We start from the raw sequence: 15,517 nt of genomic DNA, 5'->3' as shown, positions 1-15,517 counted from the left end.
CATTTCATACAGGAGATGTATTCTCTGCTGACTGTTCTTGATGTCCCTGCATTGTTTTATGATAAAATAGTTGACAGTGAGCAGTCTGCAGGTGCATCTAAAAAAATGAATATCATGGAAAGTCCATTCAAAAAGTTAAACTTTCATAGATTCATTACAAGAAGTGAAATATGTCAGGCCTTTTTTTGGATGATTGATTGATCATGGAATAAAAAATCCAGTATCTCAAAATATTAGAATGTTACATACAACCAATCAGAAAAAGGATTTATAATAAAGAAATGTCGACCTTCTGATAAGTATGTTTATTCTAGATTAATTTCACTTCATGTGTAATGAATTTCTAGAATATATTTAAGTTTCACTTTTGAATTCAATTACAGAAAAAAGGAATTTTTCATTGATATTGAATTTTGTTTCAGATGCACCTCGATATAGTTATAAGTACAAAGTGAATTTATTTGACCCACACTTGCAACGTCATCTGCCATCGATAATCAATTGTATAAATATAGCCTGCAATATGAACAGACTATCACATAAATTATTAACTAATTATAATTAAGTTAATTATAAATGGTACAGGTTAAATAAATAAAAAAGAAGAACTATTTAACTAAATGACAATGCAGTCTTTTATGTGGTACCTTAAAACAGGCTAATGAAAATAAAGCAATACACGGAAGATCATGGAATAACTGTTAAACACCTTGATTTCAGATCAGAGTGACAGCTGACTGAGCCAATCAGGCAACAGAATAAGTTTATCCTTTACGTTTAGCCTGGTCGGGACCAGGCTAAACGTAAAGGATAAATCTCCAGGGTAACTTATGTCCCTCCGCTTTTATGCAACCGAATCATGGCTAACGCAAGCCAGGATAACCGAAAAATCCTAGGTTAATCCCTTATCCTAGTTTAATGCAATAGGCCCCAGGAATTTGCCATGGTGCATAATAATAAACAAAGGCGAGTCGAATAATTTAAAATATAAACAGAATAACATTAAGTATTAAAATGTATATTAAAAGTATCATAAAAAGGAACGTCATGTTCAGTTATAATGAGTTGTCCAAAATAAAGAGCAGAGTGATATGAAATGTTATTCAAATGATTACAGTTCTTTCTATGAAGGAGCATGATTTTATAAACTTGTGTTGTGTGTTTTTCAGCCTAAAGCCTGTGCTCAGCACTGCTCTATATTCCTGGTTGTATACGACATCTTCAGGTGAGAGCTAAGCATTGTGTGTTTGGTTAATTTAACATGTTTTTTCGACTGCTGAAGTGTGTATTTCTCTACAAATTATATTGATGTGTTGCATTGGAGTTCACCATTATTGTGTGTGTGCGTGCGTGTGTGTGTCTGTCTGTCAGGTCCATCCTTAAGCAGGCTGATGTTAACGAGTGTGTCAAGTATCTTATCCAAACCTTTACCAGCTGTTTCCTAAGTGAACGAGCACTGCTACAGCATCAGGTAGGCCCAAACGAGATTGTTTAACAAGTGCTTAATACGTTCTCAACCATTTCATTGTTCTTTTTTCTTTATCAGTCTTTTTACTCTTAAGATATGATACAATAGTGGATAATGACCATTAAGTATTATGTACAACATGTACATTTAGTCTTATGCACCATCTTTGCTGGAAGTAAAAGGTTAGTTACCTTTTATGCTGCAGGCTTAGATGCATACAGTGCGAAGAACAATTACCTCACCTTTGCGGGCACATTTACTTAAGATTTGATGAATCCTCTACATTATTATCTCCTAATTTCCAGCCGTGAGCTCCCTGTTTACACTCTACACACACTGCCAAGCAGACAATAAATGGAATTGCTTTTAAATCATTTGCAGGTCATTAAACACCTGCAGTATAAAAACCATTGCAACCCATAACACTGATTGTACTGACCATTATGTACTTTTCAACCTTTGCTAAAACTCTCATCACCCACAGATTCTATCAGATGTACATTAGCTGTTTTTGTGTTAGCATTAGTGTCCAAAGGCCAGAAAACACATGTGATGTGTTCTCACATAGGCTTTGACCTGCAGCGACATGCTTTTGTGAATATAGCTGAACTCCCTCATCCAACAGTAGATGGCAGTGCTACAGCATGTTTACACTTGGCTCTGTTTTAATGGCTGTTGTCACACTGCACTAAACGCTCCCTATTACATGCTACATTACACAATGGCACCTACTGTTTCACCGCTCCACATCCTTCCATTCACAATGTCATTTGTTCAGACTTTCAAAGCACAGTGATGTATGAGTTCAAGGTAAGTAGGATTTACCTTCTTGTAGCTCACACATTTGTGCTTTGTGTCGTTTTCAGACGAGTGTATCTTTGAAGGCCTTGTTCCCACTGTCACCTCAGAGTCTGCTGGCTCCTCTCTTGACCCTGCCGTCAGGTCAGTGTGCTAAATACTCTCAATAGTGTGTGTGTGTGTGTGTGTGTGTGTGTGTGTGTGTGTGTGTGTGTGTGTGTGTGTGTGTGTGTGTGTGTGTGTGTGTGTGTGTGTGTGTGTGTGTGTGTGTGTGTGTGTGTGTGTGTGTGTGTGTCTGTGTCCTGTCTGTCTGTGTTCCTGTGTGTATCTGCCTGCTATTACACTTCACAAAGCACAAAACCCTGCATTGTGATACAAAAAAAGTCTATTCAGGTATTCTTTAACTGTGTGTCAACAGAGTTTTCCTGCTGAAGAGTGAATGGCCCCCTGTGAGTCTTGTTCATGCCAATCAGTAAAAGTCACTTAACATCTCTGTCAAGTCTTTCAAGTCAAATGTAAAAGGTGAAAATGTGTAACAGTAGTTAATCTTATACTTAAAATACAGTATGCACACAATGAGCAAAGTGTCATTATTCCTATGAGATCTGTATGGTAGAGCAAGGAGCTGCCTGTGTTGAATACATTATAAATAACTAGGGCTGTCAAGCGATTAAAAAAATGAATCTAATTAATTACAGGCTCTGTGATTAATTCATCTAAATTAATCGCATACTTTTATTCATCGGTGTATGAGTGTGTGTATGAATGGGTGAATGTGGTAAGATATGTAAAGCGCTTTGGGGCTGAGAAAATCGGCTAGAAAAGCGCTATATAAGTCAAGTCCATTTACCATTTACCATTTATGACACTTTTTTACCTGTTTATAAATAGCTGTATAGCCTGCTACAGTTTGTTTCTCTCTCTCTCTCTCTCTCTCTCTGGCTCTCTCTCTCTCTCTCTCTCGCTCTCCGTCTCTCTCTCGCAACTTCTGTCTCCACAACAGACAGCGCTGCACTGCCACAGATGCCTATGCTGATTCATTCCCCATCGTCGTACTCGTAGGCAAAAATATTGACACACACACACACACACACGGGGCGGGTGTCCGTTTACGCGGGAGACGAGACAGCTAGCAAACAAAATTGTACACACGGAGGAAGATTGAGAGATACTTTTGAACCTACATTGTTGCACCCACTAAATCAATAATGCACAGACACTGCGGAGAATAAAGTAAGATGTCTTCCTACCTTCATGCTTATTTGCCCGAAGCATCCCTTAAACCATCCATAGAGCCCTCGGCCCCGCCCTTTCCCCCAGCTTCTCTCTTTACTTTTATCCCTTTCACCCGTGCGGGCCGTGTATGCAAGCTACAGGTTCAGCTCGGTGCAGCTGCGCATCACTTTTGCACTGGGTCAAAGGGCATTATAGAAGTGCGATTAATCTGCGTTAATTTTTTTTAATCGCGTACATTTTTCTGTGATTAATTAATCGAAATTAACGCGTTAATTTGACAGCCCTATAAATAACTGAAACTGTTGATCGTCATACACAAACACACCAATACACCTTTTGCATTCATCTTACCAAGAAGAATCTATATTATCTGAACTGAATATGTATTACTCACCAGTCTTTATGTGTGGGAATCTTTACTATTGAAGGGATACACAGTAGGTGAGGTGAGTGCAGGGGCACAGTGGAGCAGTGCTTATCAGTGTGTGCCCAGACTAGCCTGTAGGCAGGAATGATTTACATGAATGGAGCCATTTAGGGACACACTGGCGCCCAGCCAGAGCTCTGAGTTAATTATTACTCTGTGTGTGTGTGTGTGTGTGTGTGTGTGTGTGTGTGTGTGTGTGTGTGTGTGTGTGTGTGTGTGTGTGTGTGTGTGTGTGTGTGTGTGTGTGTGTGTGTGTGTGTGTGTGTGTGGTGGTGAAAGGCAATTTTTCACAGGAGACTGAATGGTAATTGTACTGTGAAAAGTAGAAGATTTGAGGTTTTATCATGATTTGTGTTCACTCTTAAGAAGTTATAAATTAAGACTTAGCATTGCATTGTTTAAAACATACCCTGAGCCCTGGATCAAGATATCAAGCATTTGAAATATGTGTTGGTGTTTGTTCAACCTGGAGCACCAATAGGGTGGGGTTTTAGTGCAACATTTGGTTTGTGGTAGGAAAGCTATTTCTTGAGTCAGAACAATGTGGCATCTGACAAACATCACTCTGGCCCCTTTTAAGCAGTTCAAAATAATGGCTGGAAAACAGGAAAGAGTCATTGCAAGCACCAACAGTAGTTTATCCAGTGCTTCTCGGAAAATACTTCTATTAAAGTTATTTCACATCAAAATTGTTACCAGCTGGACAGCAGTAACCTCACTTTTCTATGTCCTTTCTTTGGAAGTGTTCTTCAGTTTTTCTTAGACTTTTGTGTATTGGCCTATTGGTGGGATGAAGGAAGCCATATGAAGATGTCATTTGGGTTCTTGGAAACCGTAATGGGAATGTTTGCTATATTTTTTGACATTTTATTGACCAAACAATGAATCCATTTTTCAAAGGAAGAAATGTCACAAATGATGAAAACAGTCGTAAGTGACAGCTCTTGTACTATAAAGACAAGTTGTGTGGTTGCCAGTTAACCAGGAAGTTGTTTCACCCGGCCAAGAAATTGTCCCGAACATATCCCCCACCTTGAAAGGGGCCATCCTCTTTTGTTTGTTGTGCAGATTAATCAAACATAACCTATATCTTTCTGTTTCCAGTCTTTATGCCAAGCTAAGCTACATCAACTGGCTGATGGCTGTGGCTTCTTATTCATTCACGCACTGACATGAGAATAGTGTCAATCTTCGTAGTAGCCCCTTGATGCTAATTTCTTCTTAAAGATATAAGGCAGTGTGAATTAAAACAATGAAAATAGTTGACTTAATTGTTGTTACTATTGGAAAGAAACCAAAACAATTAGAACTATTCATTAACATTGACTAGATAAGCTGGCTTTGAATATTGTGTACGAATGGATTGAAGAGATCACACTTTGGTGCCACACGTAATGTTTATGTGTGTGTGTGTGTGTGTGATTGTGTGATTGTGTTCTTGCAGAGATGCCTGAGACAGCTTGGAGACATCACCTGAACTGGGTCACCGGCTCATTACAGAGAATGACAGAGGAGGAAGAGGAGGGAGACGGGGACTGCAGCAGAAGCACCAGGTTAGAGTTATTAATGTGTGTCCGCATCCACCAGCCTACTGAATGCCTGTGTGTGTGTGTGTGTGTGTGTGTGTGTGTGTGTGTGTGTGCTCTGAGGGTGTGGTTTAGTCAGATATTTACCCCAGGTTCCTGGTAGTACTGCATGGCTCATCCAAGGGCTCATTACAGGCTATTAGCTTTGGGAAGGAGAGGGCTTTGGAGAGAACAAGAGTTGGTAAACCCAACAATAGAAATGTCGACGAAGAACCAAAGAAGCAGGGAGAAATTAGACAGAGGAAAGGATGCCATATATGCATGAAATAAAGAGAAAGCAGAAAGAGAGAGTAGCCATAGTTGGACAGATTAAGAGATGGGTGAAGGAGGGCAGATAAAAAGCAGAAGGCAGTGATGTCCTAGAGATGGAAATGGCTAATGTTATACCCTCCAGCTGCGGTTTTTAACAGGGCCCATTATCTCCATCACCACCACCAATGCAAAATTTCCCAAAACATTGTTTTCTGCACCAGCGGTGGGAAAACAGTGTATTGTGTTTCTCCAAGCGAAGATCCAGCTGCCAGGGCCCTGCAGAGGGGTGCTGCTGAAGAGGGGGGATGAGGAAGAGGGCTTTAATGAAACTGCAAGTTGTAATCTGTTTACGTGCGATACAGTATGTGTCTTTACTGTTCCACCACCAGAGAGCAGGGTCTTCAAAGGTCCTTATGTTGTACTCAGTGGTACAGTCTCATTCTCGCTCTGATGATGATGATTACTTTTGTGATAATTTTTTCTGGTGCGATGCCATGTCACCACAGCAGCAGCTCGGGGGAAAAACCCTCCAGATTCTATGACCGTGCCTGTCGTGTTGAGCATTGTTTCTCCTCCTGTCCTACAGGGGGCACTGCACAGTGTTTGAGGCCTGGTTCCTGCTGGTTGGCTGTGCCCACTGGGTGCAGGTGGCTGCCCAGCTGCTGGTAACATCAGGGCCGGAGGACAGTGGTCCCCTCCTGTGGCTGCTCACGTTCTACCATCACCCCACCAACAGGGGGCACCACAGAGCACAAAGGCTGGTAGGTTAAGCGCATACTCTTTCTTTTTTCTATTCTAAATACCACATCTTACCATAAAAAATAAACTAGTTAGCATCAGGGCCGGCGGTAGCCAGGGGCCAGGGGGGGCCGTGCCCCCCCCAGATGTGAGCTGTGCCCCCCCAACCAAAATTTGATATTTTTTTTTTTTTTTTTTTTTTTTTTTTTTTTCCCCGATAGTGGGTCTGGGTTTTTTCCCGACTCACTATCGGACGGAAAATTTCGTTCGCTGTCCAAGAAAATGTCAAATAAAATTAATTGGGTCCACACACATATATATGATTGAAATAGCCTACTGTTAAATTAATATTGATCAGCTGGCTGCTGTTGAATGCTGTTAACTAAATCAAAAAAAAAACAAAAAATCTGTTCTGCATTTGTCCTGTTGGACACACAAACACACACATGATTTAAATTGCCTACTGTAAAATATAGATTAGCTGGCTACTGTTGGCTGCTGTTAACCAAGTGTATTTTTTTTTAAAATCAGTTCTGCATTATCCTGTTGAGAACACATTCAGACACACAATGCATTGACTAATAGGAAGTAGGCCTATTTAATTCACCATTTGAGGCATCAAATAAAATTAGCCAATAAAACACTTACATCACAATCATTTATTTTATATATATACACATTATGTTGTATATAATGTATATTATATGTTATTCATAAACATTTTGGAGAAAAAAAACATGCAATAATCAAATTTCCCACACAGCAACACTCAACGTTTATTTGCATATTGTGTTCTACACAATTCACAGTAAATGTGCCAAAAAGCAGACGCAGAGATCTTACAAGGGCAAAAAATTTCGGCTCGCGCTCGCATCTTCGGTCTCCCTGCCCAGTGTGCCCCCCCAAAATTTCTACGGGCCCCCCCAAGTCTGACTTTCTAGAACCGGGCCTGGTTAGCATACAGTAGGCATACAATTGGGACATACCTTTACTTATTCATTTCATCATAACATTGCGCCTTGATCTTGCCTCTTGCTTTTATATCCGTCGCATCCCTGGATGTTTTCTTGCAGAGGCTCCACTACGTCACATCATCTGATCCACACCAGTGTGCACTGGATTGTGGATCAGAATCGCCCAAATACTGATTTCAATACTAACAATCTTGGCTAGGAAATTTGGTTCGGATATTCATGGCCCCATGGTTTTGTCTCATGATGTGGTGACAGTTCCACGACAGGCCTGAACATTGTCTAGTTTAGCAGGAGAAGGAAGTGTGTATATAATCTCTGATAGTCCATCTATAGCATATTAATTATCGTAACTCAACTACATAACAACGTGGATGGTCTGCCATTTGCTCTCGGCAGGTGTGTTGTCTTTAAAAAGCCATAGAACACATACAGAGAAAGAAGGAGAGAGAGAGAGACAGAGATAAAAAGAGAGATACAGATGAGGGAGGGGAGCCGGGGTGAAAAGGGTGATGCCGTATTGATTTCTCAGTCAGTGTCTGGCCAGCTGGCCTGAGTCTCCTGTTTGTCCGCCTCATCTCGTAACCCTTGGAGACTGGCTGTCGTCGCCGCTGTCATCTCTCCCATTTACAATCCTACGTCCGATTCACATGGGGGCTGTCTATGTTTATCAGTTTTGTGAATCACTAAACTATTGGTTATTGTATTTGCAGGAAAAATAACTTACATGGATGCTTTGTAATTCCAGGCTGGACTATAAATACATATCATGTCAGCTGACCTTATATTTTTGTATGTGACCCTGTGTTTCCAGGTGCATGCCAAAGTAGCGTTGGACCACCTGCAGTCCCTTTTCTCAGCCTCAGCTGGTCCTCTCCCTGTCCATCAGCTGCAGTCTTTGGTTGCACTGGTGTCACAACCTCAACAACAACCAACACCACCGGCTCCATTATTGAGCCTCAACCTTTTAGTCAACTTTGCTGTTTTCTGCCAACAATCTTTAAGTGGATCAACAGAGATTGTACAGACGGTGAGGAAACGATACATGTTTTCTCTTCACTCAAAATCTCATTTCAGTCATTTCCAAACATTTGTTCCTCACATCCCATATATGGACAGTAGTGCAGGTAATGACTAACTATTGTACATTTTGTTCTGCTATGAAATCAATACTTGAGGTTCATTCTTGGCCTTTCGAATCAACAGTTGACACCACACACACAGTCCTCTTTATAGCTTTTGTGGAGCTTTAAACCATATTACTATACAGTATTATTATGCATGGAAGTGTAGATGTTGAAATCCCCATTCCTCTCAAACTTGACTGACTTCTCATATCTGTCAGCTTAAGGAGTGTGAATGTTAATTTGTAAACAATCTACAAAAGGTCCACTTGGTAGAAACATTTTATTCAGGTCTTAGAATTTAAAATTTCGATGTGAAGCCTAACAACTCAATACATGAACAAGTGTGTGAATGTTAAGGTTGTTTTATAAAAAAAAAAAAAGACAAAACAAAACTTTTGTTTTATTATTGGCTAAATCGTTGTAGAATTCTGCTTTGAATATAAGTTATTACACATATGATTATACGTTGATTGTTTGATTTGGCTTTAATTGTGAATATTCTATGAAATACACAAGCAGGACACCCATCTCAGGAAGTTTAACTTTGAGTACATATCTAGAAGTATTTAGTTTTATGGTTAAATTAAACATCATCTGACCTTTTTATTTATTTTAAATAACGCCTTTTCAGATATCAACTGTAAAGCTTTTTGTATCCCATCACAGTCAATATCTTTTTTTTTTGTCTTTGCGTGTGAGTCCAGGTGGTGGAAGGGTCCGGTCTGGTGGATGAAGCAGCGTGTGTTCTCAGCTCACTGGAGCTCAGACTGAACGGAGGAAGCTGCTTATCTTGCCACGCTAACACAGTTCAGCTCAGGATCAAGGCACTTCAGAACACACTAACCCATATGCATGCAGCATCCAGCCCCACTGAGAAGCAACAGGCAAACACACACACACACTCCACACTCCCGCACACATTAATGCACATTACCACACCGCATTGAGTTCATCTGCGGTGGCTCAGGGTTTATCCAGACTACCTTTGCAGAATGACAAATATCCATGCTCTTGTGTTGTTGATGTGCTGTAGTGCAATGACAGGAGCATGTCAAAACAGCTCGGCGAGGACAGATTATGTGTGAGAAGCTGCAATTATACGCAAGCACGCACACATAACGCAGCTACAAGGACACTTGAACACTGACGCATCACACTGTGAAGAAGCAGCAAGCTCTTAAAACGTGTCAGAGTCCCTCCCACTCATGGAATTGTCTCACAATATAAATCCTTCACGCTACACATGCTGACTGAAAGACATTTTGCTTTGAAAGATGTCACAACCAAACCACAGTTAAACTTTGTATAATGCATGTTTATATGAAACCTATTCCGACAGAACTTAGTATATGATAAAATGTAAATAATTAAAGGTGCAGTCAGTGAATCCGGAAAATGCTTTTTGTCAAAATTCAGTACATATTTCGTCATTATCTGCTACCTGTACGTACTGCCTGTGCACTGAAAAAAGAAATCCAGTGTTAAAACAGGCATGTATTGACACCAGTTTATTTTTTTAGAGTAAGTACCGGTTATGGATTGTGAGGAGATATTCACTGAATTTGAAAAAAAAGTGATTTTGACAAAGAGCATTCACCAGAATCACCACTCCAGACTCCACCTTTAAATTTAATCACAAGTATTTCTTTGTATATTTTCTGATGCATCATTACTTATGGAGATGAAGAATGGCTTGACTACTACTGGATATGTACAGAGACATACATGTTCTGTGATGTCTTGGCACCATTTAAACACTTACCAATGTTTTGTCATTCAGGATAATTGATATCTGTTTTGAATTTGACACATGTATTTGTTATTATCAAAGTAAAAAGTGCTCTGAAGATTGGAGTAATTGCTGACGTACCATGTATAGTGTTTAGTGTATGCTTTCTTTTTTGTTAGACAGTTCCTAAAAAAACTTAACAAGGTTAGCTTAATATAGATGTACTTGGATTTGACACTTGGATTAACACATTTAATTCATGAAAACAGATGCAGTCTTTGAAAGTAAATCTGTCTGGGATATGTTTGTTTTTAAAACGACTCTTTGCCAATGTTCAGGTTTTTCTCCTTCTGTGATGGAATAAGCTTAAAGAAAAAGCCACACATTTATTATAAGAAAACGTCATTTTATTTTGACATGAACCTATCAAAAAAGTGTACCATTATCTTTTTTTGCACAACACCTACACAACCTTCAAACATATAGAAATGTGGTAGTTGCATATCTTCGAGTGGCGCTACACAGGCCAGAGTGAGTTCATTTGTTATGTATAAAAACATGACTCGCACCTGAAAATGTTTCCAGTCTAAACTTTTAAGAACCAGATCATGGCTTCAGACTAAACATTCATGACCTCACATCTGCACATTCACACTCACTAAATCTAAACACAGCAGCTCAGGTTCTTAAACATGAATAGAGGTACGGTGTCTTTAACCATGACATATAATCTCCTTTTCCATTATCTATCATTTTAAAAACAGATGAAATTACGTTTTCTTCTCTTACCAGTGCAATACATTAACTCAACAACATTGTAACTGACTAAGAACAGCTTGTATTGTTATTGTATCACATGCAAGCCATTTATTTAGCACGCAGATATCAGAACTACTGTGGTCTAATTCTTTCCAGTTGGCTTTAAGAGCAAAGCCTTCTGGTGTTCATTTTGCCTAGCGTCTCTGCAGTGTCCCGTCTCCTACAGTTAAAGGGCCGGTGAGTGATGGACCCTGGTACGAACAGCCATCATCTGTCTGTAGTCAGCAACATGGAAACCTGAAAATAAAAAAAAACATACCAATTTAAGCATTACAGCGCACACCCTTGGTAGATATCACGTCTACAATACTCAACTAAACTGTTGGTATTTAATCGCTATGAAGGCAAACGTTTGTTCAATGGACACAAATAATACAGTGCAGATGTGAGATGAGCTATAGGTACAGAACCCGACCATTACTGGACATTTACCAACATTGGAGAGTGAAAGTGTGAGAATGAAAATTGGCCATTATAGTTTGCACTTATTATTTTTTATTTAAATAAAGATCTTTTAAATTAGTCCAACTGTGCCAATAACACGTCCTAAGCAGGAAATTCAACAGTTGAAAAAATAAACTTGCCAGTGCCCTCTGGTGGACAATATGTAATACTGACACTATTTCATAACATCATTTTGCAGATATGTCTTTGGTGCAGTTTCTTAGTTTTGATCTGCAGAAATATATGCTAATACACACAGGTATTATTTATTTTTTATCATTTCGGAATCTGTATAAATTATTATTTTTTAAATGTACCTTTACAATTTCCTAAAAGCTAACATGTTGCTAACATTGCTTGTTGTGTGACACAGTTCAAAACTCAATTATATTAAATGTATAGTTTTTATGATTTTTCAAATCCTGCAAATAAACCTTGCAAAATGTAACCCCTAATAGCTCAGTTGCCCAATGGAACAGCAGCTCTTGAGTGTAATCTGTTTAAAGGGAGGATACACATGTTGAGAGCAGTGCTAGTGCGTTGTGGTTGGTTGATGAGTAGACTGGACTCCTGTTCCTGCTGAACTGAGCCAGTGGTTCCATAGGACTGATTATCAGCTCAGTAGGCACAGGAAGCCAAGCCCCAAGTCTCTGCTTCTCATCAAGCACTGGCTAGCACATTTTTTCCCATATCTTTTTTTCTTTCATTCGCAGAGCCTGTAACGAAGCATGAAGTAATGCCAAATCAGGCTGTGTGTCAGGTAGCGTTCTGCTTTGCCAAACCCACAGAAACCACTCTACTATGGGGTTCATTGAAACCTGTTGAAATTGCTGGTTTCTCTCTTAGCTGGTGAAAGGTTTGGTATGGAACAATGTAGAAACCACTCCATCGCTTTAAGGATTATTGGTACATTGTTGGCAAGAAGAAAAAAGACAGACCATTTTAAGAGTCTGATCATGAAAAATCAAAAAACTATAAATCCATCACAATTGCCTTCCAACACCTTCTGTGGGGAGCACAGGACACATACATACTGCATCACTTAAAATGGAAAATGTTGCCATCATTCACTTTGAAATAGAATCCAATACAACAGCTCCCCTCAAATAAAATAAACATTTAAGAGACAATCAAGTCAGTCAAGTTTAGTTGCGTGAAGGGAACAAGGTGCGGGTGGTGTGGGCCGGAGACGTTTATATTCCTCGTCTTTATACAATGCTGCTTTATCTTTTGATGTGCAGAGCACCATTTCCTCTCCCATTGAAGTGTAATAAATCACCTTTTAGATACGCACTCTGATGGCAATTCCTCTTTTACAGGCCTTTGATGGTCATTACTCTTTTAACAGGCCCTAAATATAGGTCTAAAAATGGAAGGGCTCCACATGGCCCTCATTTCTAATTCACACATCTGTCCTCGTTTAGTCGCCATTTTGCTGTCGTGAATATAGAGCGCTATAATACCTCCAGACGACTCGCCTTCTGATTGCCATAAAAAGACTGACCAGTTCTAAAATACATTCTCAGACATCTGTCACTGCTTTGGTCAGGGAGAGATCGGACCAAAACAGTTTAAGATTTGCATTATAATCAGCTTGTAGAACAGTGGAGCAAAGGTTACACTGTACACAAGCTAATAATAGTAATAGTTACTGTTGGTCATTCTTCATTCTTTACATGTAGCTCAGCAGAAGTTAGTGCCAGCTGATGAGTCAACTTGTTTTTTTGCGAGAAGCGTTTTGTTTGGTAGAAAAATGCCAAAAGAGGTTGTTTTTTTTAGATAACAGTGGGAGACCGATTAGGATTTATGATCATTGTATTGGCAGAAGCAGTTGGCAGTTCACATAATTTTTTTTTTGTGTTTAAAGCTTGTGTTGACTAATTTAGGAAAGCCTTCTCACTACACTGTAATGCTGTAACAATGCCTATGGTGTAACCCCATTCTTTCCTACGTTCCGAGACAAACCATTAGAGGCTTATAGAAGCCTAGTAGTAAAATCCACTACAAAAACACTAAATGGTCCAATAACATTTTTTTTTAAATACATCCCGTAATGGAAAGATCTACATTTCTTGTAAAATTTCCATCATTTAACGCCTCAATCTTGTTTTTCCCTCACTGTGTGGAAATGTGTTTTGTGACAATCCGTCTGCTTTATGGATTTCTGTATCTCGTCTTCCCCCAGCTGAGATTAGATCAGAAATCGATACTTATCAGCCGGAGACGCACAGAGGGGCACTTTTCGCTGCCAGGGGGATTTGAAAGTTCAAAAACCTGAAGCACTTAAAAAACGTAAAGGATGATTTTGAGCACTGATTAGAGAACAGGCCCCGTCAACCCTTTTTAATGATTTAACCTGCTGGAACTAAACTATCAAGTTAAAGGAATAGTTCGACATTTTAGGTACGTATGCACTCCTGTGAAGAGTCTCATCACAATGACAAAAACAGAAAGTCATCGCACTTGGCCAAGAAAAAACACCCAAACCACCGCCTGTGAAACCGCAACTTTTTTTTACGCTATGTTTTTTAACAAACAAGCTTTAACATGTAAATAAATAAACCTTTCAGGGGCTGATACGCAGATGTTGTTACTTTTTGACAGAGCCGGGCTGAAATATAGTCAGTCTATGGTATATGCCAGGCTAAGATTATTGGTTGCTCGTTAGCAAGGCTTAGCTAAGTACAAAAATTATACTCAGTAAAGTATAGACCTGCTCAACCCTGCACGGTATGAATACAACATACAGTATAATAACGGAGTGTGCTGTCAATGGACACTATTATCCAACAATACAATACACTACTAAACAAAAGGAAAACAACTGCTCACACATGGGAAACATGTTTCTATAGCCTACTAACTACATAACACAGTACACTATGTAGCTAGTACTCTCTTTAAAAAAAAGGCATGTAGAATGAATTTGGCACATATCGTCTGCTGAAAGAAAGAGAGAATAGCGATGATGGTGGTGGCCACTGCTATGGGATTGATGGAATATCCTTCAACAGCATAAAGCAACACTCGGGACTCCCCAGGCCTCATTAGGACTACAAGTACCATCTCCCTCCTGAGCTACTTGGCTCTCTCACCTCCGCCAGAACTACAGAGCGTGCAGCCAGCATCTTCTTCTGCACCATTATCTCTTTAATACTATACGTAACTTAAAAGAGACAGAAGCAGAGAGGATGGAGAGAGCGGGGGAAAGGAGGATGAAAGACAAGAGAAGGAAGAACAGATGGAGTAGGAGAGCGTGGCGCGGCGCTCATTAGCAATGTTGCGTGGCGTTTTGAATTTGAAAGAGGCTTATGGGTCTCAGTGGAACGCTTTACAGTCATGGCTGGTAGTACAGAGGAAAGTTATTTAGACTTTGGGTTGGACTAAATTGAAGGAAAGTGTGAGATAAGGAGAAAGGGAGGAGAAGAGAGAAATGAGATAAGAAAAAGAAGAGGGGGAAGGTGAAGGAGGATGCAGGATAAATCAGAGGCCAAAAAGGGAAAGGTGTCTCTGTGACTGAAATGTATAAACACACACATAAGATAAGATCATTGAACTCGGCCGTCTGCGCACACAAACACAGAGCAAAAAAATAAATAAAAAAACGCCACTGTAAACAGACGTATTTTCTCTCCTTTTATTCGCACCCATTCTTCCTTTGTCTGCTTGTCGGGGGTCATGCTCTCCTCAGGTGCAGAACTTAGCCACTGTGAACAAAGAGGAAATCAATCACTGTTCACCAATCAGCTAAGCTCTGTGCCTGGCTGGAGAGAGGATACAAAACCTGTCTGGTGGACAGAAATGCACAAACATACGCGCACACGCGCGCACACACACACACACACACACACACACACACACACACACTCACACTCACACAAACACTCTTATAAAAAACACACATCAAGACCCCCAGGCTCAC

The 15,517-nt window shown here is 39.9% G+C and overlaps 2 protein-coding genes across 2 annotated transcripts in view; one reads left to right on the top strand and one right to left on the bottom strand.

Annotated features, from left to right (window-relative positions):
• fancc (FA complementation group C) overlaps positions 1-9,794 on the top strand; it is a gene marked incomplete at its 5' end in the record, with an annotated part of 29,093 nt that extends 19,299 nt beyond the window's left edge. The window contains 7 exons of the mRNA XM_080040067.1: positions 1,170-1,225; positions 1,372-1,471; positions 2,335-2,410; positions 5,374-5,482; positions 6,354-6,528; positions 8,291-8,506; positions 9,308-9,794. Of these exons, the coding sequence (XP_079896193.1) occupies positions 1,170-1,225; positions 1,372-1,471; positions 2,335-2,410; positions 5,374-5,482; positions 6,354-6,528; positions 8,291-8,506; positions 9,308-9,550 (975 nt within the window). The 3' untranslated portion in view covers positions 9,551-9,794. The remainder of the gene's footprint in view (positions 1-1,169; positions 1,226-1,371; positions 1,472-2,334; positions 2,411-5,373; positions 5,483-6,353; positions 6,529-8,290; positions 8,507-9,307) is intronic.
• Positions 9,795-10,723: 929 nt separating this feature from the next.
• Positions 10,724-15,517, bottom strand: part of LOC307266894 (aminopeptidase O-like) — a 13,830-nt gene continuing 9,036 nt past the window's right edge. The window contains exon 4 of the mRNA XM_080049012.1: positions 10,724-11,388. The gene's annotated coding sequence lies outside the window, so the exon portion shown is untranslated. The remainder of the gene's footprint in view (positions 11,389-15,517) is intronic.

Source organism: Ammodytes marinus (genome assembly GCF_949987685.1).
Source record: "Ammodytes marinus genome assembly, chromosome: 2".
Taxonomy (NCBI): Eukaryota; Metazoa; Chordata; class Actinopteri; order Uranoscopiformes; family Ammodytidae; genus Ammodytes; species Ammodytes marinus.
This window is presented reverse-complemented; position numbering and strand designations above follow the sequence as displayed.